This window comes from Falco naumanni, chromosome 8, assembly GCF_017639655.2.
Source record: "Falco naumanni isolate bFalNau1 chromosome 8, bFalNau1.pat, whole genome shotgun sequence".
NCBI lineage: Eukaryota > Metazoa > Chordata > Aves > Falconiformes > Falconidae > Falco > Falco naumanni.
Genome location: NC_054061.1, coordinates 13807437 through 13835292, shown reverse-complemented (window position 1 = coordinate 13835292; position 27856 = coordinate 13807437). Strand labels below are relative to the sequence as shown.

Below are 27856 nucleotides of genomic sequence, written 5' to 3'. Positions count from 1 at the left end.
TTGTAAGTAATGACATTTATTCTAAGATATAACTTGACATTATGAACATTATTATTATTTACACCTGTGTCTCTACAAAGCATGAAATAGGAAAAACACATATTCCCTTCTTACCATTGAAAGTCACGTGGAGAACCAACCCTTCTCTATTCTCTATCTTTCCCGCATGAAAACCTCCTCTCAAAAAAGATAAGCAGCCTTTGTGGTATGTTAAAATACGCTGTTAAATACCAAGAGTTGCTAGTACATTTTTAAGGTGCTGATATAGCTTCCTAATCAGGAAGTTACCACTATTTTATACATTTTAATACTACACTCCAAAGAAATAGTGACTATTTAGTAACTCTGCATCTGCTGTAAAATTCGTATTTAGATTTCTTTCATACAAAGATCAGACTCAAAATTTAGCTTCTTCAGTGTCACTTGTTTTCCAATAGCTTTTAAACATTTTCATTTGGTGCATAAACCAATTTTACAGTACTCTGAAAACTCTTACAGATATTAATGTACTCAAAATAGAAAATTAGTGAAGCAAGAATGAGTATAGTTATACTGAAAAATAGCCTCTGGATCCCTACAACATAATTTGGTTTTTTTTTTTGCAAAATAAGATGTATTTACAAACTATAAAATACTTCCCCAGTGTCCATATTTTATTTTTTAAAAAATAGTACATAAAGGCTGAAAATGGGAAAAATTGTCAGAATTTTAGTTTCAAAGCAAAATAAAGAAAGAATTCAGTGCAGTTACAAATACATCCAAGTGTGCCAGCCTGCAGCCGGTTAGGAAAAGCAAACTGCAAACATGACATCTCTGTGCAAACAAGTAATTACTGACTTGCATCTACTTAAATTGTTCCCATCTAAGCTCTTCAGAGTTGAAGAATAGGGAATACAAAAAGTGACTTCACATGTTCAGTCCAGCTACATGCTAGTAAAAGCTATATACTCCTCTTGCAATAGGTGGAGGAAAACAGCTGGAGATAGGTCATCTGACAGTTAAAATTATTATAGCGCCAGTAAAGCAGTTGACGACTCACTGGAGTCAATTAGTCAGCCCCTAAACATTTTCTCACGCTAAGATGTTTAGACAAAGCAAAAGACCCTGAATTTTCTGAATCAATGCAGCATTGCATATGTCTGTTAAAATTAATTTAGTTTTAATGTATTAGAATTAATTTCAAGATAGGAAACCTTAATTTTTATTTGGCTGCATGTAAAACGTTGTGTGCTTTTTAACTCCCACCAGTGTCCATTACATCTGCAAGAAAGTTGGCTTGGGTTTGATTTGATTAGGCATATCTTTCCTAATTGCATTCTAAAGAAGGATTATGGAGATGAAGGGTGAATATACAATAAAATAATAGATGACTATGAAATATGAGAAAGAAATCCTGGGAGTTTGTGTTGAGAAGTAAAATATTATTACCTTTAAACTCTGAATATGCTGACAGTACTTTGCCTCCGGAAAAAAGCGCTGGGGAGTTTGTTATGGGCAGTTCAGGATAAAATGCAGCTTGTTCCCTAACTAGCTCTCAAGACTTGCTTCCAGGAAGTTCCCTGGAGCTGGAGGCTTGTGTTTAGCCTGATGGGTAGCTGCATCTTTCTGTCTCTTCAGCTTTAGACCTTGAAAACTCCCTGACATCTCAGGCCTGCATTTCTAGATACTGCCAAGAAACTGCTTGTTATCAGTCTGGTAGTACTTCCATGATCACTTTCAGCAAAAAAAAATTATGCTGTTGTAACTAACCAGCTAAAGTACATAAACGATAGTTTCGATTTCCTTTTATATCTTGTCTTTTTTTATAAATATTATTTCAAATTAAATGATAGGAAAATGAAATTAAAGAAAAGCAGAATTTATCATTGCAGGGGAATTGCAGCTCCCTTTCATGGGATTTCTTAACAGTATTTTGGGTCTATTTCAAATGCTGCAAATCATTGCAGCTCCTAATCTTTCAGTGAAACCATGCCAAGTTATAACGGTTCAGAATCAGGCTTATTTTATCAATCCTTATTGTGCTTTAAAAAATAATCCTGTTGTTGATGTTTTTATCAATGTAAACATTCAATTATTTATAACAGAATTAGAACAAACATACATTCTTTTCTTTGACAATTGAACAGAGTAATTTAACAAGAACTTTTATAGTAGAATCAATGTAAGAAATCTTGAGATAGTATTGTTAGAACTCTACAGTTTCTATCATTTTGATCGGTCCAGGGCTTGTTTCCAGCTGATGTCCATTATAAATATTCCCTGTTTGAAAACTGAGAGCACCTGTGCATAGACAAATCCTTTAAAGTCCCTTTAAACTCAATATGACCTTCAGTGATTTCTTTGGAACCTTGAGTTGTCCTTCAGTTGGACAGATGGTCATTTCGAAGGTGCATTGCAGTAGGTTCAAAAAACTGGAAGAAAAGTTTAGAGAGAAGTTTAAGCTATGAGTTGTTAACAACTGAGTTAACCAACAAAACCACCTGATCTCTAATTGTCTCAGCAGCCTTAAAATAGAACTGCATTACAAGGGAGACTCCTCTCAGAATCTGATGGATCTGATGGAATCTCAGAATCTGATGGATCATCAAAGCTCAATTGTAAGTATGTATGACAATGACCGTTTTCTCCTGAACTTTATTTTTCCAGTGTTTAAACTGAAACATGATGTAACAATACACATTGCAAGTTTTATGAATATTAACATACTGAAGCTGAATACTTTTCCAGTTCTTATTTTTTTGCTCTTTTTTCTTCCCACTTGACATCATTAGCATCTCATCTCCTGCTTCAACTTGTTTGTAACTCTTTTTCTGCCATGATACTATGTTCTCTTGTGTCTAAATAATATCCATGAATTCAGCACATTCAGTGACTCTGTACCTTCCTCTGCTCCCAAACATAAAAAATGGCTTCTGCTTGTTTTGCTGTAGTTTATTATCAAAACTTTAACATCATATCCTTCTTTAGTTTGATTCACTTTATCATTCTACATTTTATTATATTAAAAAACTGTAATACAACATTACATATCATAATTAAGACAGGTTACTTTAGAAAGATGTGTAGCAAGGTGAGAGAATAGTATATGCCTTGTGAATGATGTGGCAAAGGTAAAGTTTCTTACACTCTTCTCATTAAAAGAGTGTTCTTTGCATTCTAGATCAAGCAAATTTTAAAATAAACTAAGCATACAGCTCACCTGCCAAGGTCACTGTCATAAATTAGTACTCAGCTCAAGGACTTAGTCAGATTTAAAACCAAAAACAAAACCAAAAAATGCTGTATGACAAAATAAAAAGCTGTAACAACTTTTTCCCATTTGTCATATAGGTTTGTTCTCTTTTCAAGTACTTCTCTATTTGTGTAGACAAATGTGTATTTTTTGTTACTGTACAGAGCTTTTTATGAATGGCAAATATTGCTGTAATCTACAGAACACACACCACAGAAACATGCCTGTTCCATCTTGCATGTATAAATCATGGGGATGTCACACCTTTGAACCTTCCATGTAAATTAATCACAACTGACCTTACATATTGAGGGAGTAAGTCCTTTTAGAGTAACTTTAATGCTTTAGGGTTTTTTTTCATATTATAAATGGCACAGTGCTGTAGCTATAGTCATCTGTCACCATCATAGCCATAAAAACTTCTGAAAGAAAGAGGAGCTTACCATACAAGTATCAGCTTTTTCTGTGGTCTAAAAACTGGCATCTATTATTTCAACTGGGGATTCTTTACATACTTATTTTCAAGTATGTCCTTTTTGCTGTCCTTTGGTTATATTAGGGTCTAACAAAATGCTGGCGGATAACTATATCAGCTTCCTTTCTATACTTTACCAGTATAACTGTTGTCCTGCCACACTGTTGCTACTCCATAATGCAAACCAGTTTACATTGAAATACTTTATGTATCAAGTTACATGGCAGATAAGTGCTACTGCGTAAGAATGTTTTCCCACTTGTTCCAATGGAGAACAGAACCATTTATTTACATATTAAGGCCAGAAGATAACTTTATTCCCACCCATGTATCAAAAGCATCCAGTTGAAGCACTTAATCTCAACTTGGAATTTTTTCTCCATAGTTTTTATTTTTCCATCCATAGAATCCTGCTATTTTGCTTTAAAATATAGCAAAAGATTATTTTCTTGATGGCTACTTAGTTTGCTGCTAAGCTGGACTTGGCTCAATACATATGCAAGTACAAATACAGAATTCAGTCTATGACACTTTTGCTATCTGCCCAATCCTGGCTGCTCTGAAAAATAATTAATAAAATATTTTAAACCATACATTTTATTAGAAGCACCTTCTTTATTATAGAAACTTACAAATCCTAAAATTTCTGTATAATTATCATACTGTAAGTTTATGTGTATAGTAAGATAGTAATCACTAGAAGGTGATTAACCTGAAGTCTTCCAAAAAGAAAATGATTAAATGGAGTGGGAAGAAAAGGTACTCCAAAGAGCACTTTCAAAAGTACTCAAGCTCCAAGGTTCTTATCAGATACAATACACAAGAATGACTTCTCCATTTTTGTAACCTATGGCCCATCACCTGAGCCATAAGAAAAATGCTTAGCAGTGCACAGAAATACTACCAAACAGCTTAGGAGAGAGCTCCTGGTCTCATGAAATTCTGTGTCATTACATTAACAAGTCTGTTCATTCTAGCTCATGCTCTGAATCCAGAACATTAAAGTGAAAAATGATTTTTGCGCTTCCTTCAGAGTCTGACCAGAAGATAATGACATGAGTTGAAAACTGCCTTTGATTCCAGTGCTAATAGCCTGCCTTTACAGATTCATGAAATGCTTCTTGATTTATTCTGTATGTACCATCCAAAGACAGTAGGTAGCTGTTCTGTTTAGAAATCTCCACACTGACAGACTTTGGTGAATGATGTTCTGCACTCCAAACTACACTAATCAAAATCCTAGAAAGCTGCACTACAAGAACTTGTGCACAGGAAATGTGGTTATTTTAATGAACTGATTAGACTTTTTTTCCATTTTGTTTTTTTTAAACAAAAGCCAAATGAAATTGAAGTAACAAAAAAGAAAAGAAAAGCTAATATACCTGAAAAACTGCACAAAATGCACTTTCACAATTAAATGAAATTTCTTAACTGAATAATACTGTACCAGCATTTAATCTTTTGGGCTTCAGCCTGTAACTGAGTTGAACTGGCCCTGAACCATGTTGTGCTTTGCTTGCCTAACTTCTGTATCTCCTCTGCTTGAATGGGAAGACTTACATACGTTTAACGTATTGTTAAAAGCAAAACCAGTCCTGGTTTTCCTTGAAAATAACAATTCGTAAAGTGATACATCATATTGAATTAGAAACCTAGCAATGTATATCACAATCATTATTAGTAACAACTGGGTACACAAACAGGAAACTGTCATTTATGAAGAAGAGCTTGATCCACATTTTACATAATTGTTTACATTCTTTGTAATTCAAAACACCCCAGCTGTCAATGCTGTTCTGTCTTCTAAACTCTGCTGCTGTATTTCTGTCATTCTATAAGGCTACTACAGAACGTAATTTCTGAGTTTGTGAGCATGTTTGTGGGCTTGCAAAAGTGGTATTCTAAAAATATTGAGTCAGCACTATGTCCCAGACTTTTGAAGTATTTTAAAAGGCCTAGTTCTAATTTAACTCTTAATTTACAATGTCCAGTGTAAGTATTTAATCACTACCAAGGCAAATATGTTCTAAATATTTCTAGATTGAAAAGTGAATGGTTGAATGAAATCACCGGAGTTATGGCAAGCTACACAAACTGAGGAACTGGCCTCTAAACAGAAGCTGTAATGATTATACATGAGCTTTTTTGATACTTCCCTTCTCTGATTGAGATAAGTAATTTGCACACATAGTCAATATTTTAATAGCAGGATCAGTAACTCTGGCACAAATGCTAAATTTATCATTGGGCAGATTTTGAGTGGCCAGGAGTTAGCAGCTGTGACCTCTTGAGAGAGACATCTGCAGGAACATGTAAGAGATAGTGCCTCATATCGTCCTGCCCTCCTGATTTCATATAAGCTGCTTGGCAGCACACTCCATCTTTGAGAGACAGCGTTTTCCAGATCATACTAGAAGCAAAAATCAGCAAAATTAGAGGCTAGTAGCCTCTGTTTCAAGCAGAGGCAAGATGCCACCAATCAGCTGATCAGCACTGTCTTGTTTACTTTGAACTACATCTCTTGGCTGTCCATGAGATTTCCCTCAGCCTGCTTTACCTCTAATCTAGGAAATAAAGGCACAATTTGATCACCACTCATACCAGATTGCCAGCCTCTGTTTTTATTGATGTGGGGACTTTGTGCATTCAGTACTATCTAAATACCATCATTATCTCTCTAGCTGTCCTAAATAAAGCTGAATGTACCAATCATTGACTGCAATGTACAGTGAGATTCAAAAACTCTATGGCAACGAGGCAAATGAATGTATTTTCTTACCAAGGAAATGGGACACCATTAGATGTATTTAGGCAAAAGCGAAAAATTAGAGAATTAAGGCATTAAAGACTTAAAGTTTAATGACTAATCACTGACTGACTATTCTAGACATGCTCAATTTGCAGGACACACCGCTTCTGGACCTCACGGATATCTAAAGACATGAACACTCTCTGCCTGATTCAAGCAGACTTAAATAATTTAGAAGCTTTATCTGCATAAAACAGTTTAGCTATACGAAGAAACAGGAAAAAATAGTGTTAAAATGTATAAAACCAGGGAATCTTGATTCACAAACTGTATACTGCAGTCATCAATTCTTCACACTATGGATAAATGTTTAGAATGTATAACAAACTTTTTCAGGAGACTGTTTTCTTACTACCTCACTGACCAAACCTTGCGAGATATTAAAGTTCTTATGTCCTTCACTGCATGGCTTCAGCAGATAATTCCACCATTCCTTACTGCAGATAGGAAGATTAAGAAATGCAAGATGTAAGATTAGTTTGCTAAGAATGGCGTCATACGTTGTCTTACACAACGTGTTCTGCTCAGTGCAACATGGCATAGAGGTAAGTGTCTACATTTCTCATCTTCAAATAGCCTTTCTGCGTTGCACAGAGTGCCACTACTACTGGAAGCCAAAGCTAGTGTTTTAGAGAAAGTTGTTATCAGTAACTTTCCTCAGAAAGGATTAACTGGAGTTGCAAGAGTAAATGCACAATTAAAAAAATACTGCTTAAGTAAACATATTACAAGCAAGTATTCAGAAATTCTGCTACTCACTTCCATAGTGTCTTTTGAAAGATAAACAACCCAGTATACCAGGTTGAATCCTGCAAATGCAACTGGAAATAGGATCCTAGAATACTGGTCTATTTTACTTGTGCCTCCAATAGGTGGTGGTGGGGCTGGTGGAGGAACAGACACTGGTTGACACTGGGATGCACTATTTGATATTATGCTGGCTTCAGGAGACTGATCTGCCTGGCATGTCACGGAGTTTACTCGCTTCTTCAGGTTACAGTTGGAGTCAGAATGCTGTGGAAGAAAAAAGAGGGGAGGGAGGAAAAAGGGGTGAGTTTTGGATACAGTTTTAGGTTTTGTGATCATTAGGCTTCTCTCCATCTTTTTACTGAAATTTGATTTTTTTTTTTGCTGCTTTGCTGCTATAGAGCAACATAAGCAAATCGCAAAAATAATGCAAATATAGAAGTAAATTTCTGTCCTAAAGCTTTGCTGTAAAAACATAAAAGAATGTGCTTTCCATATTTTAATATGGTAACAAATGGAAGCTACAAGAGAGAAAGAAAAAGGCAAGATGGAGCTAAAACGAAGAGAAAACAAGGTAATGGTGTATCTAAATTGCAATATATTGATATGACTGAGGTATAAGAATAAAGTTTAAATAAAATAGCACATATGGGCTGGCTCAAGTGCAGTCTTCAATGTGTGAGCCCATTGATGAGTTTTAGCAAACAGTCACTAAATGGAGTCAAGGTGTCGCACTGTTATTAGTCCCCATACTAGCGCTGATGAACTAGAAAACTGCTGCACAAAAGGAAATGGACTAACTGTACAGGTCCTGAAGACATGAATGCTAAATTGTTCTGTAGTTTTTCCTAGGATGAATTTAATTTTCAAATAAATCTCAAGATTTGCACAGCAGTTTCTTGCATACAACTGAAGACAAATACTCATCTTAACTGTAATGGGACTATTTTTATTTTCATTTGTGGTAAAACGAAACAAGATTATTCCTGTATTTTGTACAATATAGATAGCCAGGTCAAATTACTGTTCAGAAAGCTTTAAAATCTAGCCAGACCTCAGGACCATTTAGAGTTTACCTCTTAGTTACTAGGCTGATGTATATTTGTTAGGTGACCTGTTTTATTTGTGGCCAAGTTGCCATTTTTTTTACCTTCACAAGAAGTAATAGATTTCTTCCTTGCAGAAATGGCTTGGGGATAGGATCTTCCACAGGCTCTAAGCCTGCTCTAATGGATATCAGTTACCCACTTTCACAGTAGTACCAAATGGGAGGAAATTTTCAAAAACCTTGCTGCTACTGCCACTACCCAGGACTATCATTGGTAATGTGGATGTATGGCAGCAGCCATAAATTCGTCTGATGGCTGAAAAAATACAGAAGAATGCCTAGAGTGTCATGTTTATTTTTATTGTTTTGATATGAAGTACTTAAGTTTTGTGTTAATAGGAAGCAACAGAAATATCTTAGACTCTTAAAATGCAATGCTAATATAAAACATTTCAGTTGAGATTGTCTAAAGCATCATCAATAAAGGATTGTAAAACATAATTCCAGATTATTGATGAAAATTCCTGTGCACAAAACTGCACAACATACACAGCTATTCTTGGGCTTGAATAAGCAGCTGTTTTGGTCAGCACAATTAGATGACTGAGTGACTGAAACTGAGGGAAGCCTCAGACAATGTAGATAACTTACTATACAACATCATGTACATATAGTAAATGGAATAGTAACATCTGAATGGGTTTAAGGTAGCAAAATTCTGTCAGATAAGCAATTTCCAAAGTCATTCTTTAGGAGTGATTTAGCAACAATCATTCACTTAAATGTAGCCCACTGTCAGCATTTTTTGGATTTATCTTGCAGGATTTCTATGCATGGAAACAGACTTTAGTCAATCAGATAAATGACTGGCTTTTTAAGAGGAAAAGAAGCATTTTCTGAAATACATCGCCTATACTTGCACTTGGGCCACAATTTCTAGATAAGACTAGCCTAACACACCTGGTATCTCATGTATGACTTAAAATAGAGTTATAACAGGAATTATCCTTTTAGCAGTTAGTATTACTGTTGAAGTATCAGAACGAGTGATATTGCTACAACAAGATGCCAAGTTCTGCTCATGGATGAATGGACTGGTATTCAACTGAAATTAGGGAGAGATGGATTCCTCACGGCTGATTTTAGTTTAAGTAGAGGTGGAGAACAACACCTTATTTGCAGGGCAGGGGAAAGTGCTTTTTCTGTATGTATCTTTTACCTATTGCCCTTTTTCTTCCCCCACAACCCATCAACATTCCCAAGTTCCCATATCCTTCCTTCTTCCACTTTGCCATCTACACACCAAATGACTAGTATTATGTTTTGAATGGATATTAAATGACATTCACATTCTCAGGCTGTGCCTATCTGGAACGCAGATGTTTGGTTTTGTATTTTCCAGTAACACAGCAAGCAACAGACAGAATTAAATGGAGGATGATCTACAGATGTGTCACAGAAACACAAAGAGGGTTATCCATGTCCACTTGCACTAATCGTAATAATAATCCCACTCTATAAACAGACTGACTGATCAAGCCTGAGCTACTGCTTTCATTCAAGTTGCTATTCTAGTTTTCTTGTACGCCCTGCTTTGAACTGAATTGTAGAAGTCATAAGGTAGCTTGTTTTTAACTTTACTGCAAGACAGCTCAACCTTTTGTGAAGAATGAGTGGTTCCTAAAAATGTAAGTGCTAAGGTGAATCTTAGCCCTTTTAATCTGTAATATTCTGGTATAAATGTTGCGGTTTAACCCAACCCAGCAACTAAGCCTCACACAGCCGCTCACTCACTCCCCACAGCAGGATGAGGGAAAGAATTGGAAGAGTAAAAGTGAGAAAATCTGTGAGTTGAGATAAAGACGCTTTAATAAGTAAAGCAAAAGCTGTGTATGCAAGCAAAGCAAAATGAGGAATTCATTCACCACTTCCTCTCAGCAGGCAAGTGTTCAGCCACCCCCAGACAGCAGGGCTCCATCATGTCTAAGTTGCTTGGGAAAGCAAATACCATAGCTCTGAATGTCTTCCCCCCTTCCTTCTTCCCTCACCTTTATATGCTGACCATGACATCATGTGGTCTGGGATATCCTTTTGGTCACTTGGGGTCAGCTGTCCCGGCTGTGTCCCCTCTTGACTTCTTGTCCCCCCATCCTGCTTCCTGGTGGGGTGGGGTGAGCAGCAGCAAGGGCCGTGGCTCTGTGTGAGCGCTGCTCAGCAGTGCTGAAAACATCCCTGAACCATCAACACTGTTTTCAGCACAAATCCAAAACGAAGCCCCACAGTAGCTACTGTGAAGAAAATGAACTCTACCCCAGCCAAAACCAGCACAATAAGGTGGGCCAGATTCTTCTCTGGATGATTCAAGCATGACTCAGGAGTTTTGTGCTGAGGTGATGGAGTTAACAGTAAGTAGAACAGCTGTAGCATATGGTCTGTGGATGATGTTCAGTACTGAACATATGAAGAATGTAGAGGCAGTAAAATCATTGTGATCATCTGAATAGGCACCTGGAAAAGTGTAATCCTGGTTGTTATTTTTAATATTTATTAAATCTCATTCCTATCATTCCTATAGAAGGAAGATTATCTTGGTGAGATTTCATCTCAAGCTGGCGACAGGAAGATCTGGACATGTATCCTCAGAACTTGGGGAGCAAACTAACTTGATCATGCTCCCACTTTGGGACCAGTTTATGCCATTTCTATTAAGAGTGCTATTAATAGCTTCTCATTATCTAAAATAGTCTATTGCAATATTCAGGAAAGACCTGTGCATTTTACTGTCTCAGTAAACCCACAGGTTTTTGTCATGCTCTCCACCTGCTGAGGAGATGGTTATGAGTTGATATAAAGCATTAAGAAAGCCCCCGAGTAGTTCTTTACACTGTCTTTAACACCCTCATATGCTCATCCAGCAAGTCCGGGTCTAGACTATTTTCTTGTATACCACCACCAGGACATGGAATTCTAAGTCCAAATTTATCCCAGATGTGTAATTTGTTTCTTAGTGTGGTAGCTGACTGTAGACCAGACTTGCTGCCCCAGAACCACAACTCCTATTTTTCATTGGAATTCACTGCTATTCTAAGAGAAGGAGGTGGTGAGAGGAAACCATACAGTTCCTTATTACAGTTGAGTTCTGAACAGCAGCTACAGTAATTTCTCTACTATATTTAGGTTTAAACTTTCCTTCTGACAAAGATTACGTGCAATGACATCATGAAACTTTAGCAAAACACAGTGAAACGCCTATTTTGCATAGTTCACACAGCCAATCACTCAAATAGTAAGGACTGTTTTACAAGTAGCAAGAGCAACAAGAAACCTGTGGCATGGCACACTGTGTCATAGTGAAACAATGAATTTCATTAAGTTACTGAATCCTGATGCAGAGGAGTACTCTTGCACTCACATGGAATGTTAGCCCCATCAAGCAATTAAACTTTTCACTACAAATGACAGTACAGATTGCATAACTTCTGTTTAATGTGAGATACCACAGAACTGGACTAGACAAAGACTGGTACGTATATGGGCTAGAAAGGTATAGTCTGGCTTCTACTAAGCTTCTGCAGCTCAGCTATATGATCCCTAGAAAGCTCACAAAGCAGTCTCTTCTTGCTTATAAAGGTGCTGCTCTCTTACAATTCTCATCAATATCACCAGAATTTGCTTATGCTCAGAATATCTCAAGAGGCTCTCAGTAAATTGATTGGCTTCTAGATTTAAAAAACCTAGCACGTATAACCTTGGAGTAAACTGAATTCTTTGTCTCCTTTTTCTGATTTTTATATGGATGCTAACTGTGATTGATGAATGTGCTTTGTTCTTATGTTTCCTTTCCTCCAGAGATTTCTTTAATCCATATTTGTAATTTTTTTTCTATTCTCTGTTCCTTTGTACTGCAAATATACATTCTCACTATCAGTTTAGTTCATGACCTAGCATTAACATGAGTATCTTATATATGTACTCATATACTGGCTAGCTTTTAACAAGTAAGAATCTGTATGTCCTTACTTGTTTTACTCATGTCTCTTTTTCCTGTGGGCAATGCAGTAAAGAGGTTCATGAGACTAAACTCTAAAGTTTAGACAAAAAAAAGTATTATTCCTCCTTATCTAATTTATTGGATTAAGGATACTGAACTTTGCTAACATCGCAAAAAATAAAAATAAAAACCAAACCAGAAACAAACTAGCACCAAAACTCAATGTCTGTACAAGGCAGAACACCAAACTGAATATATAACATTCTTTTTCCCTGCCTATCTCATCAGTAGATAGTTTGTGTGATTTCAGCTATTCGTATTATACATATAAAATCACATGCTACACATCTCCAAAGAGGGATTTAAGCATAGTTTAGCCCCTGCATTCAACAGTGTGATCTGTAAAACCTCTGCATAGCTACTGAACAATTCATATGCAGCACCTTGTAGCAGGACAGTTCACCCAATTATGTAAGATACCCTTTTGGGTATGCACTAAGGTACGTCAATCTTTACAGTCCTGTGCAGTTTAAGTATCCATCTCATGCTCGATTCATTACAACCTATAATTTAGACATTTCTTTGCGTACCTCATTGGTGGGATCTGATTCAGAAAATGTGTATTGCAAACATCTATAAACAGTGCTCTGCATAATTAAAAGCTGAATATAGTTTAGAAGTCATTAATAGTCCCAGCTTTAGGCATATCCTTAGGAATTCTAAGTTTCCTTTCCTAGGAAATATTAAGAGGAATAACATGCAAATTTGTTTTCTTTGTGCTTTACCCTAGTAAAAGGGTTAAACCTCCTGGGTGATTATTTGCAGCTTGGGAAAGCCATGCTCAAATTCTTTCTTAACCTTCTGGGATTGAAATTTACCTCAAAAGACAGCCTAACCATCAGGTGAAGATGGTTATGGGGAGAGGCCCTTTCCTCATTACTTCAAAGCTGTTTTTACTTTGCATGGAAAATGTAAAGAGCCATTACAGGCAGAAAGCATAACATTGAAAAATATGCCATGCCCATTGTATTAAATTGCTGTCATATAAAACAGGTAAGCACTAAGGAGAGCAGAGACTGGAAGTCTAATTGTTGTCTTTTCAATATGAATGTGCTCTGATAGAGACTCTTCCCAACGTTTATATGTAGCATATCAGAAAAATCATATAATTAGTACAGAGCCTCTGTCAAAACGTATGTTGAACAGATTTAAATGTTCAAAGTCATTCTGCTCTTAAACTTAGCAATGTCATTGCAGAACAATCCCTGTCTCTACATTTACTGTGCTAAATTTCTGCAGCATAGAGAAAATACTTATTTGAGGGCCTAAATGAGCCAGAATTACACAAACAGCACTATAGAGATTTGTTTGGGTTTTTTCTCTGTAATTTAACTTTACTTTGTTCTCAATGCCCCCCTGCAAAAAATGTACTGGGATTAGACTTCAATGTTGAACAAAAAAAAAAAGTCTAAATGCAATTAATCTTTAATTTTTCTATTTTGGTGTATGATATCAGCTACTTCTAAACCTTCCTTATTGCCCTGCATTGGCTTTGTCAGTCAGACAAGTATTTAACTCAGTCAGAACCAAATAATCAGCATTTACTTTCCTTGTTGGGATGACACGACAAAAAGCCAGTATAATTGAAAGTTGTCATTTGTTTGTAATAGTCGACTTGATAATCTGCAATTGTGGAGGAGCAGGTGGGTCTCCCTAATCTGATTGAAGGTGCTATGTTACCAGTAAAAACTTCAATGTATACAGCTGTTTCTAAAATGATCTCATAAAGGGTTATCGATAATCCAAACAGAAGTGCTACCTTTTCAGTTACACTCAGATACTCATTAAACATAGTCAGTATATTCTGACGTAATTACAGAAAACTAAATCCCCTATACTGAAGTGACATACGGCTGCTCTGTGGTTGGGCAGGATTGTTAAAGAGAATGAGAATCCCTTTCTGCTCAAGCCATGTTATTTTGAAACACAGAGACAAGGCTATTTGTAAGGAGAAGGAAGCTCTCCCAGCAGTATTTCACTGCTCTGTGCTGTTCTCTGTTAAAACAGGTCTTTTGGAACATAACTGTAATCAAGCTATCACCCTGTAATAATCTTTTGTCTTTTATGTGTAGTCTCTCACATGAAAAGGGTGTCTTTTGATCCATGGTGTGTACTCCTTGACCATCTCACAGAGCATTACTTGAAATGGTGCACTCCAGACATATCACCAATTCCCCTTCCCCTGTAACTTCCAGTACAGTGATATTCCTGGATAAAGGAAGCCATAATGATGAAACAATATGATTGACATAGAAAATACACATTTGAAATGGATTAAAAAGCTAAAGGCCGAAATGTTTTTTATAGCTATGGATATATATATATATATGTAACATTTGGTTTTGACATGCTAGACCAAGCTTGGTCACCATAAATAAAAACAGGTTTCTCTCAGGGTCCAGATGACTACTCAGCTTGTTGCCATCATATTTTGGAGTGGAACACCCATAGTTTTGTTTTTCACACAGGGTTTGCCTGCAGCTGACAAAGACAGCAAGCCAATTTCTGCTCTCAGTTAACTGAGGTAGAGTGGCTTTCCTGGAACCAGAACAGGCATGCCCGGCTGTCACCAGTTAACTGAGCACATAGTCAGGTCATTGACTCTCTTACTGAAACCAGTGTAGCCCAAGGACTTGAGCATAGTTTCTTTTACTTTCATTAGTACAGTAGAGCAGAATTTGGTCTTCTGCCATCTTTCTTTTCTGAGTATAGAGAGGTTTGACTATGATACAAAAAACAGTGAGAAAAAAATCAGGTTCATTTGAATAAAGCAAAGTTTTAAATAAAAGTAGCTAGGCTGTAGTGAGCAGGAGGCTTTTTGATAGTATTTTGAAAGATTTTATTTTGTTTATTTTCAGGAAACATAGTTAATTTGGAACTAAAAAAACCCTGAATATATTCTGTAAATACACGTATCTTGACAAGTTTAGGCCCTCACTCAAGCAGCAAAAACTTCTAACTGGATGTTTTAGAACTCCTTTGAATTTTCATTTATACCAAAACTGTCTCCCTGGGCTTCTCTTATGCAAAGCAGGTGAATGGGTCTCCTGTCATACAGAAACTGCTAGTTCAGACAGCCTAAAGTTATTACCACCACAATGTTCTTTAGCCACTCCCCAGGCTATTTAAGATAATAATTATTAAAAATATATAGTCTATGTTGTTTCTCTTAATATTGCTACAGGTAGCAAGAGTTCCACTGGCAGTTGTATAGCCATGAAAATTTTCAAGTTAAGTACATCTCAGTTTTTCACTTTTATTTTTACAAATGGATTCACCAAAACTAGGCAAAGCTTTATAATCTTCAGAAATTTTCTCAATGTAAAAATACCATCTGACTTCTATAAACGCAGAAGCCAGCAAGCATTTCTGACACACTGTTCACCGCTCTTCATCCTACATCTGTCCTTTCATGTAGCAAAAATTCTGACAACTTTCATGAGCTTAAAAAGCACTAATAAAAATACTAGCATTACGAGCAGATGAAAAACTTTATCCTACCTAAAAGAGAAAACAATATTAAAAACAAGAATAGCTTACATAAAGCAAAGTATCAAAGCCCAGGGTATCACAGAAGGGAAAGATTTTAATTTATTTTTTTAAAGTAAAGCAAAGTAGACAATTAAAAACCATTTTAATGAGAGGTGGAGTAAATGGGGAGAAAAGGCAAAAAGAAGAGCAGAAGTAAGATAAATTACACAAGGAGTAAAGAATAAGAATTTGGCGTTATAGCAACCAAAAAAAGAAAAATCTGGAAGGAAAAGTGATGGAAGAATTTAGAGAGTCAAATAAATGGAACAAGTTGGGGGGTATGGGACAACAAAGGGGAAATCAGGACCCCAGAAACAGCTCCTAAATCTACATTAAGAGAGAAACTGAGTATTATGCTGCGTGCCTTATTTAAACATAACTGCCCTAAGACCAGTAATGTAGTTATAGAAGTACAAAGCTCAGTAGAAGTTGATAATCCTGAGGAAACAGTCATATACTCATGCAATCAGCCTGCGCTAATTACACTTTTAGCATTCAAATTAGCTCGTTCAGGTCTGTTTCAGCTGAAATTATATCACTGACTGCAACATCCATCTATGTGACAACATGCAAAAGTTCTTTCCCCCTTACCTTCACCAGACAAAAAAAGAAAGAAAAAAAAAAAAAGCTGCTTAAAATCTGTTATCCTGCAATTCCTCCTTTTTCCTAGCATGCCTTTCTAGAATGGGACCTTTAAAACCCAATAGTTAATTATTCTAGAAACTATTTTAACTACATCTTTCCTTCAGTGCAGGCACCCTTCATTTTTATGATTTCATTGATTTTACTTTTTTTATTGCTGCAGAGGTGGGTTCTCATAGATAACTAGTTTTGTGAGAAAAAAGGGGTGGACTTACAGGGCTTGAAAATTACTGTCACAGATAATAAGAGCTTTCAGCAAGGTCACGACTATGGAATTTTTGCCCACTTGGGACCTTGGTGTTAGGAGGTTTACTAGTCTTCCTAAATTGGTATGTAGATGTAAATAATATTCTTGAGGAAACACTTGCAGTGTGCTTCCTAGATGCTTATTTTATTCCTAGATGCTTATTTTATTCCTAGATGCTTATTTTATTCCTAGATGCTTATTTTTTGCTTGTTTTTACTTGGAAAAGCTAACAAGTGAATATCTACAAAATGTGGAAGATGCATCTTCAGTTTGCCATTGTGCTTGTTTGTGGCTGATGCCCTTGAGAAGAAACTTGGAAATCTTTTCCTCTTATTAATTTGTTCAACAGCAATTTTGTAGTTTGTGCTTAGCTTGGTCTGCAATGATACAGTCTCACCCACAAGTACTGCAGGAGCCACAATCATCAGGGGTATCTTTGAGTGTATCTCAGCATATGCAGACAGTTATTTTTTGAAACAGTTGTCTTCTAGAGACTGAGGAGGGGAGGGAGGTGGTGGCAGTGGTTTCATAGCATATGCTGTGAATCCACCAGCAGTAGCATGTGCAGAGTAGGTCAAACTGTTTTCATATCACTCAACAGCGACTTTAATGAAGAAAAGTGGCTTCCCCCACCCCCCTTGTTGGAAACCTCCTTATAATTAACTCAAACCTGAATAAGTGTGTGTAGGAAAGATCAGACCTATTGTTCCTTTTCATTATGTAGCAGCTATCAACAGCCTCCTCACGCTACATAAAGCCAAGTGATCTCTCTAGCTTTTTTTCTGATAGCTTGCCCTCAAAAAAAAAAAAAAAAAGTCAACAAAAGAGTAAAAATGGAGCTTTAAAACATTTTAAAGTTCCTTCAGTCTTAACAGTATTTTTCTTACTATACGCTATTTTACTGTTGTAATGTTCTGCACATTCAGTCCAGAGTACTGCTCTATCAATTATGATGATATTGGGGAGGAAGGAAGTATGCCCTAAATACTAGCTAAGGCATACCCTCTTTTCCTCTTTTTTTTTTTTTTGGTAAGTTTTAAATATAATTATAAAAGTTTACTAGTTAAAATAAATGTAGATATCAACACTGCAAATATTGCCAAAACTAAATCAGCCTTTCTACAGTCACTTCAAAATCAGCACAAGATTCTGTGAACATTCACTTCCCATCTCCTTTTAAATCTTTCTTACTTTCTTTTGTATTTCTTTATATAACTGTGGTTTACAAAACAAAAAGCTGTGGTTCTGAGTTAAAATGTATAAAGATTTGCTTATTTTTGCATTTGTATATTTAGTGAAAATAAACCACATTTCTTTATTATGGATTACAATGTTTTCAGTTTTGTCCAATATTAATAAAATTGTAAGCTAAATACAATATGGCTTACAAACACAATGCTTCCCAGTTGAAGTAAAGAACATCTGTTGATTAGCTCCAACAAGGACCAGTAGCAAGATGCTGTGGAGCTTTGGGTTCACTATTATATGCAACTTATCAATTATGAATTTAATGGTTTGAATGTACCTGAATGTTATAATTTTAACTGCTGTTTATAAGCAAATGTGGAAAAATTACTGTCTTGTGGGTAAGGTGTTGCCCTGATATTCAATGCCTTCAACTGACTCCCTTATTCAACTACAGACTCAAAAAGGTTTTGTAGAAGGTCATTAAATTCTGTTATTCCTCTCAAAATGGGAAATGTGGTGGTAGTAAAACTGATTTTGAAAACAGGAGGGTTACAGCAATAAATATATTATCATACGTTGCGAGACAGTATTCATTACTTAGCCCGAGCTGCAAGGAATAATATTTACAAGCAATTCTGACATACATTTTTTGATACTAGAAAGCCTTCCTGTCTTTCACATGTACTAAAATTTATCCTTAATATTTACTTTTATGTTTTTTCGCCAAGCTTCCACCAACACAGATTTTTATGAAAGTAACAGATGCCAAGTTTATGTAAAGGCTAATTCCTCTTCCTCCAGATGACCCACTTATGGTATGTAACAGTGTACTACAGTGATCCCATAATCAGCTGGCCAATGCACATGTTCATGCCATTGTACAGTGTCCTACAAATTCTGCAGACTTACTGAGAACCACAGCTGCCTGACCATGCTGCCTACAGCATTGCTCAAGAGAAGTGTTATGGATAAGTCTAATGGCTTTCCTTAAATATCTTACCAAATAAACATCTCTCTAGCAAACCGTACCTCAAATTCAAATAAACACTATGAATAAAGAAGTCTCTTCATTTTCTGAAAAAAGAACAGCCTTCGATAAATAGATATGATCTGGTTACATAATCTGTTTCAGGTTAAGATCACTTTAATATTGTTTTGCATTCACTACTTCAGCTGCCTCTTCCTATATGATGCTTATTATCAGAAAAGCAAGCAATTACCGAGACAATCTCGTCCTCTGCCGGTACAGTTGCTGCTGATAGTGCTGCTGCCAGTGCTGCTGCCCTGGCTGCCTTCCTCATCGCTCTCTGAGTTTGAAGATTGGTGAAGTAGTTGACAGCTGCAAACTCAATAAGTGCAGAGAAGACAAAGGCAAAGCACACAGCTATGAACCAATCCATGGCGGTAGCATAGGACACCTTGGGCAAAGAATGGCGTGCACTGATGCTTAAAGTGGTCATTGTTAGAACTGTAGTGATTCCTTGAAAATAAGAGAAAGAAAATGGGGCATTAGAATTCTGCTTCAACTCTGGTACTCTTAAATTAATATATATATAAAAATAATATCCTTTCTGGTTTTAGCTCTCATCCTATGTACCAGCTAACCAGTAAGACTGCTAAGGATTTTATGTTCTTAAATAACTCATGTATACTGGCTTGGGCATCTAAAAGCTCTGAACAAATGTCCTTAATACATTGAGCAGACTGAAAGTTAACTACATACTACATGGTGCAGCTTCTTAGAACTATGATAAACATGTGGATAACAAAACTCAGGCTCAAACTATGAAAGACACTTTACTTGAGGGGTTAGTAAATGCAATGTTTGGCAGAACTCTAGATTAACACGCTGCATTTCCCAACAGTGACCCTCATTTTTCTCCTGTTACTACACAACACAGACCGTGGCTTACAGAACCCTCACTGAATCAATCAAATTCTGCATTAAAATCAGTGGTAGTCTATGATCCAAATATTTCAAGTAGTAAGTTTAGTCCTCTGTCTGTTGTCTTTAATCACTGGTCATACTCTTTTACCAGTATCTTGACTCGAAAGGGCCTGTAATTACATATACAGAAGGACATAAAAGCTACTTCTCTGGAGCTGCTTATCTATCTTCACACAACAAATCCGGTCATGTAGCTCATAGGCCCCATAGTGTTCTTCACATGAATTCATGAATTTATTCTTTCTGTTTTGGAGTGTACAACATTAATAATGCAGGAAATATACTTACTTCCCACGGCTGCCTGATACCAGCAAAAAGTGCAAGAACAAACTCATTCATTAACATACAAGCCTCTGTGACTCATGTTTACTTATAATTATGCCTGCTAGAACGTGAAAACTGCAGGTATTTAAAGACAGTAAGGTGGAGAATACCCTTTTCTGTTCTTTTCTGCAGTTGGAAAGGGGTAGGTGGGAAAGTAAAAGATGTTATAATGTCATGATGTGATGATGAATCAATATGCTATGAATGATGCTCAGTGGAAAGGATGCAGTGTCATTGCATATTGCAGCATCAAGACAGGGTGACTTGATTATTTTCAGAGGGTTTTTTTGCAACTCTTTCACATGATGTAGCTTGCCAGCTGTCTGAGGTTAACTGTGGCCCAATGTCATTACTTAACATGTTTTAACGAAATGCAAATAGGAGACGGTATAAAAATATGTAGGTTCTACTTCTCCCAAATATGCCAGACCATTTTATAATATGAACAGAAGTATGCTGAGATATATTTCAATTTCAAAGGTCCAGAATGAACTTTTCAATATGATGTGTGATTAGATTAGAATATGTCCATGTGCTAGTTAGTAACAAAAATGATATATTCTATGTCTGAATAAAAACTTACCGCAGCAGGAATTTAAACTTAGGAATAGGAGTCCTATTCTATTACAGATATAGATAAGACTTCTCTCAATGTGGAGTGAATACTGATGAAATGCTATGCACTGTGGAAAACTACTTTATCAAACTGAATGCCAAATTACAGTTAGTAAATTGTGTAACGGATGATTGTTTACCCTTGTCTTTCTACTCTGAACACGTCTTGGTAAGTTTTGAAGAATCTGTTACACAATGCAAATACTAAAATATGTTATCTTTTCTTATTAAAAATAAACAACAAAAAACCTCAAACACTTTTCTCTGAGACTTTTTACAAATAAAGTTTAATGACTAGATGTTAATTTAAAATTCCCAGGGTGACCTGCTAGGAAGGTAGAAGCTGACTACTGTATTTTTGCAAAATAATAGATTAACTTTTTGCCAGGAATAAAAAGGATTAGATAAAGGCACATAAAAATGTGAAATAATAGCTATTGCTATATGGATTCAGAGCATACTTAAAATTAGGCTTCCAATAACCATGCTTCTTATTCTAAGTAATTTCTGATAATGCCATGCTTCATAAAACTTCACACATATATACATATATACGTATACGCATAGCTATGTACAAAGCTCAGCATAAAATAAGGAATTTCATACTAGCAATCTGCTGTTCTTTCCAATGACACAATTATAGAGAATGCAAGAGTGCCTCTTCAAGTATTTCTGTCTCCCATTTTTCACTTGCAGGTCTGTAAAGAGTCGGTGCTTATGATCATTAATTCATCTTTGCAAAATGTTCAGAGTACTTATTTAAATATTACCTGCAAAGGATAACTGGCATCCATTTTGGAAGTAAATAAAGTTGGTAAATGAACTTGTCCTGAGAAGCTGGTTTGGACACACACTACTATTAATTTCTCTTCTCTTAAACTTACAGTTTGGGAACTGAGAAGTAAAACTGAAACTTTGTAATTCAGGTATTTGCAATATGATGCAAAAAGGACACTGACTTCTCCATTTTAAACCTTTTATTTTTACTGGGGCCTGAAAGCCTTTTTTGTCATAAGGAATAAGCCTTCTTTTCCTCAGATTAAGGTATTCAGAATCCATGGGATTTTTAATGTGAGGACTATAAATTCAGACTGCCTGGGAGAAATAAGAATGGAATAAGGACTGAAATATTCTTTTAAAATGCCAACATGCCTAATTTTCCATGATACTGAGAAATGTGTCTACATTACTGTTTTCATAAAATACTTTGTTTCTAATTCTATATTTATTTTTCAGTATGATATTGCCAGGGTTTGAAGTCTTTGTGTAATTATTACTGAATCAGCTAAAGTCTTCTTTGTACATCACCTCAAGCATATAGAATTAACTTCCACTGCCCACTAGGTAGCAAATATGTTTTACTCAAAATGTAGAGGATGTAACTGTACAGTCCAGAGACGCAACATAAAGCCAAATCAGGTAGCATCATATTTGGTGTACAAACCTCCTACATATATTTTTACGCTTCAATTGCAAGAAACATCCTTGAAAATCTATTGCCTGATTTTTTAATATTTTTAAGCACTTAAAATCTCAACTGCCAGAAAATAATACTTGTAAGTACTTAATGATGTCAAACTGCATCCCAGTTCCCAAGGTGGATTTCAAGAACAAAATTGTTGATCTTCCTTCAGAGGCACCTGAGGAATTTGTGTTCATTCAGCATTCCTAAAAGTTTGCAATGCCTTTATGAATACCATTCCATGTAGGTAGGAAATGCCAACTGACTGAAACCAAATTATACAAAACTTGTAGCATGCTACCTACAAACATAGATTCATTTTGAATTATGAGACTTGCATTATTTATGTTTAGGGAACATATAGCTGCCTTTCTGTTACTGAAGACAAGTCTCACAAAGGGAATTTTTTGTACAGAAATACTGGGTTGAGAGAAAATAGGTTGCGAAATGTGTGTATGCATTGGTAGTGGATTCATGGAGTTTTTGACAAGTTTTATTATTTTTGCTTAGTATTTTTATGATTGTTTTTCTAGAAACAACAATTCAGTCCGTGAAAGTTTACCCCTTAACAGTAAATGCAGTTTCAGAGCCTATCAATATTGAAGTGGGGGATGTACATCAAATTTAATAGCAGAGCACACACAAATTAAGGAAACAAAAATCACAGCTTTGGGAGCATTAACTCAAATCACTGGAAAGAAAAAAGGGCCCTGCCATGCAATATGGGCACAACTTTCACATTACAACTCCAACCTGTGCTAGGAAAAGGATTCATCTCACTTTATCTATCTAAAGACCTTGCTAGCTGTTTAGATACCTTTGTAGACAAGGGTTTTTGAAAAAGAGCACTTCGGAATGAGTGCTAGATGAGGTGCCTTATGTCATATGAGATTAATACCACCACCCCATGTAATTTTTTGTAAAACTTTAACTCAGATTGGTTTCACATGAGAATAAATCAATATAAAAATTCATCTTTAAAAACTGAGAGGTTGATATTTACTCTGAAATTGTCCCTTGCAGCATATAAAAAAATATTGAGGGGAAGAAAAACATCACAAACAAGTCTGGCTAACTAAACATTCTGAGCAGAGGAATTTGACCCTCATGGACAGGCTGAGTATTATTTGGTTTAATTTTAGTATTTACTTTTGTTCACTGAAACCTACTATCCGTCTTTTCCAATCCCCACTGGATTACAGTAGCTGTTTGATACAATGGATTCAATACAGTGAATGAAGTGAATGATAAAAGAAAACATTAATACCGGCCACAGTTCTTGCTGGAACAGACTCTTTGTTGATCCAAAACACAACTTGAGACAGGACTACAGTCATGATGCATGGAATGTATGTCTGAATGAGATAGTAGCCTATTTTCCTTTGAAGATGGAAATAGAGCAGCTGAAGTGAATATTCACCTAAAACAAACAAGCAATGAAAGTAATGAATGAATGGTGTATGTGATGCTGAGCTGTCAAAGACCTTAACGCAGCATACCAAAAACTGTTCTGGCTGGAACGGACTCCTTGTTAATCCAGAAAGACACCTGAGAAAGAATGACTGTCATAATGCATGGAGTATATATCTGTATCATGAAGTAGCCCATCTTCCTTTGCAAGTGGAAATAAACCGTCATGATTACATATTCACCTGTTAAAAGACAAGTATGTCAGCATTATTTTGGCAACATATGAGTAAACATTGGCTGAAACCCAACACGCTATGCTCTGAGGAAAGCACTTACAGGCCTCCTAGTGCATAATAAAAATAAGCTGATTAAGAAAAGGTAAAGTGACCTTATGGAAACAGAGGAGAGTAATATTCATTTTATGTATTGTTTTTGCTGGGGCAGGGAGGCAGGGGGAATTGTATGCTTAAAACGATCTTTTAAGAGACAATGGTTAGATTCTTTTGAAGGATTTGAGTTTTCAAAATGGTACTAGATAATTAGATTAATTTGATTCTATATGACAAAACCCTGTAAATTATTTTCAATATGTGTTTTATAATGTCAATAGTTCCCACATGACTACATCTTACCTGTGTTAGATTTAATTGTTTCACTAGATACAGTTTGTCCTATGAGGTCATACTGGAGGAGACTGGAAGACTCCTGTGGTACTTCTACTGAATGCAGGGGTCCTTTTTTCCATGTATAAATTATTTCACTTTTGGGATAAGCGTCTGAGTTACAGAGGGAAAAATTATTATTATTAATTATGTGATTTATATGCAATTGAAAAAATAAGTAGCATGATCCCTTTTGTGGCTTAAATACCCACAGAAAAATGCAACCTGCTCCAGCAAGTTCCTAACCGCATTAATGACAAAATACAAAAAAACCAGTAAAGAGAATGGCTGAGGTGGGACCTGACAGGCATAAGCTTTTGGTTCTTAATGTGCTATAAAACACATACACTGACTACCACAGATCAACTACACATTTTCAAAATCAATTACTACAGATCAATTAAATATTTGCAAAACTAGAGTAATACAGTAAATGTACCACAGCTTTTATGACTTGTTGACGGACGCACTTTGACTACTAGACGTGTAAGAACAATGAAATATGCATCAACAACCACACTTTAGTGAGAAAATCCATGTCCTTATGAATGGTCTGAATCTCAGAGGAGAAAGTAAGTTTCTAGTATAAAAAATATAATTAAAATTTTCAGCTATGTGATTAAGTAGTGTTCTGTGATCTCACTTCTGATCTCACATATATGTAGATCAAATGTTATCACCATAAACAACTGAAAGATACTGAAAGATACAGAAAAACTTACAACTTCCAAACTTCAATGGACAAGCATGCCCATCCATAGGGAAGTTCACCAACCGCATAGGACAATCAGCGTTAATGGTTAGTCTAGAACACAATATAGTAGATGACCATGAAAAAAAAAGGTATGCAGGAACACTGCTGAAAGAATCAAAAATAAAGGTCAACAAAAAGCTGAAGAATAAGCTCTCACCTCATTGTGTAAAGAATAGTTCCATTCTGCATAATTCTGAAAAGTTTGTTAGGAGTTGTCATATTATGAGCAATAGACTTTTTTCCATTTCTAAAAAATGTGTCTGGTGTCCAAATTTTACTGACCATTAAATTGTTCAATCTCAAAATTTCAGTTGGCCCACTAAACTTCAGCCTCTCATCAGTCCATGTCTGCCGAAAGAAGACATCCATTGTGTATTCCTATTAAAAATAAATAGGTGGTAGACTTACATGTGGGGGCCAACAATCTCAAGCTGCTGTATATACAGTAACTACCTAACCCACATGTCAATGGCATTTCATGTACTGCTTAAACACTTAATCCTGTTACCATTAAGTAGTTACTAAAAAAAAAAGTCTGTGAAAACATATCCTATTTTCGTATTATATAAAGAATAGTTACAAATTAATCAGTGAACAGATAATTTGATATGAGTAAGGCAAAAACACCTCATTGTCCTCTCAGATAATAATTTAATTCAAAGGGAGGTCTTAGGAATTACAAATATCTCATTTAATACCCTTTCAAAGTGCAAAAACAAACTATCAATGTTTAATTGCCAGAAATAAAAAGACATGCTTAGGGCCTCTTCTGCAGCTTACTTTGGATATTCATAAAGGATGGACTGAGGTGTGTGAGTCACATCACAGCAGGATTGTGGTGTCAAGCTATATTAATCTAAGTTACTTTTCTTAAGGATTCTTTGCAATATTCCCACAAGCCTTCAAAAAGGAGTTCTCTACAGAAGTTGCTTAGGAAATGGAGTTAACCGTGGCCAGAGGCAAATTTTGAAAGAAGGCAAGGTTATGCCTTCTCTTAGATTGACTGATGAAGAGAAGTAGAAAAACTTTTGGTTGTATCTTGGGGCCCACTGTTCCTTGCCTTAAAATTGGACTGCAAGCTCAGGTGAGCAGGTATTAGAGGAAATGTACAAGGGTGAAAACAGCAAGCGGAGTCAATTTCCAGAATGAGAACAGCAATGCCATTTTCCTGGTGCTGCTGCTGTAATTGATGGAGTTCACCCAGGTCCGCAGCTACCTGAATTTGGGAGCACCCACCATGACAAGGAGCAGCAGCCTCTGAAACGGCACCATTCCCCCACAACTGCTCATTAGGTTGTCTCCTGCCACGCTGCCTTCCTGCAAACCTATGTGCCAGGCCGCAGATGTTTACAATCTTTGTCACCAGGTTAAAGAGGCATCTTTAACCTCCCACCCGCACCCTCACTGGGGCCTGGCGCTGCCTTCTGTGCCCAGCCTCGGGCCTGAGCCATGGGCTGCCCCAGCTGACTTTGCTGGGGAAATAGGTATGTGTAGCTGCAGCCAAACTGCTCTGCTGGGCCCTAGAGATTGTCAAGAAGATTAAGCCTCGTAATCTGCTTTAATGACGGTCAACTCAGATGCCACCATAATGAATCCCGGGAAAGGGGAGCAGGGGCGGCAAGCGGGGCCCTTACCATCTCCACGTCGGACACCGGCCCAAAGCTGGTCACGTAGATGTCCGTTTTGACTTCTGTCACGGCGCCTGCGGGACACGGAGTCGAGCTGGGCGCGGAGCGGGACCGGGACCGGCGGGCCGGGCGGCCGCAGCAGCGGGGCCGCCCCGCAGGAGCCGGCGGGCAGGGGGCGGCGCGGCTCGGGAAGGCTCCCTCGGCCGCCCGCCCGCGGGGTTCCACCGCCCCCCGCCCGCCGCCCCGCCGCCCCCTCCAGCGGGACGGAGAGCTGCCGCTCGCCCCGCCGCAGCCAGCCCTGTGCGCTCGGGCTCCCCGAGGGGAAGGGGGTTTCCCTCTACCTCCGAATCCCGGTCGGAGCCTGTTGTCGTAGCCGTCCAACAGCTTGTCGAGGATCCGAGTGATGTTTTCCGAGTAGAGGTCCCCCGCGTCGCCCTGGCCCCCCAGCGCCTTCTCTATACTGCGAGGGGAGACAAGTCCCGCTGTCAGCCCCCCTCGCCGCCGGCCACACTCGCCTCAGCCCTCCCGCCACACTCGCGCCTGTCGAGGAACCGGCCCGCAGGGGAGAGCGCGGGAAGCGGGTCCGGCCCCCCTCGGCCGCTCCTCCGGGCTGCGGCGGGGCTTGGGGGAGCCTCGGGGGGCGGCGGGGAAGGATCGCTCACCTGACAGCGACGCATACCCAGGCGATGAGCAGAGCCATGCCTCAGGTGTGTGCGAGGACGCTCAGGTGCCCTCCAACCCGTCAGCTGGAGCAAGCGTGGGCGCTCATCCCTCCCCGGCGGCCGGGGCTCCGCCGGGCGAGGGCAGCGGGCAGCCCGGCTGGCTCGGCCCGGCCCCGCGGCCCTCGGGGCGGGAAGGCGGGGGGTGGCCGCGGCCGTGTCCCTTTTGGATGCGCCACTGCCGTGCAGCCTCGTCTGACCGTTCCAGTGGAGGAATTAGGGTTTGAAGGGACGGTGCACGGTCGGAGAGCAGTGACAATAATCGAATAAGGCATTAGGGGAGATTAAAAGGAAGAAATCCACTGCTAGTTTTGGCATGGAATTAGCAGGGACCCGTTAGGAAATCTGGAAAAGCGCTGGCATC

General features: G+C 37.7%; 1 protein-coding gene across 4 annotated transcripts; it reads right to left on the bottom strand.

The window, feature by feature from the left end:
• On the bottom strand, positions 1-27729 carry GABRA6 (gamma-aminobutyric acid type A receptor subunit alpha6). 4 transcript variants are annotated; one of them, XM_040603832.1, is made up of 11 exons: positions 27436-27728; positions 27115-27233; positions 26780-26847; positions 25303-25523; positions 25114-25196; positions 24362-24505; positions 23819-23971; positions 23587-23739; positions 19191-19450; positions 7276-7530; positions 1-2411 (listed from the first exon to the last, which is right to left on the bottom strand). In XM_040603832.1, the coding sequence occupies exons 1-11, from the start codon at positions 27471-27473 to the stop codon at positions 2361-2363; spliced, it is 1545 nt and encodes a 514-aa protein (XP_040459766.1). In that variant the 5' UTR covers positions 27474-27728; the 3' UTR covers positions 1-2360. The 4 variants fall into 4 exon arrangements, with proteins under 4 accessions (XP_040459766.1, XP_040459769.1, XP_040459767.1 ...); XM_040603835.1 differs by lacking the exon at positions 7276-7530 and having other exon boundaries at positions 27436-27729; XM_040603833.1 differs by lacking the exon at positions 23587-23739.
• Between the last annotated feature and the right edge of the window lie 127 nt (positions 27730-27856).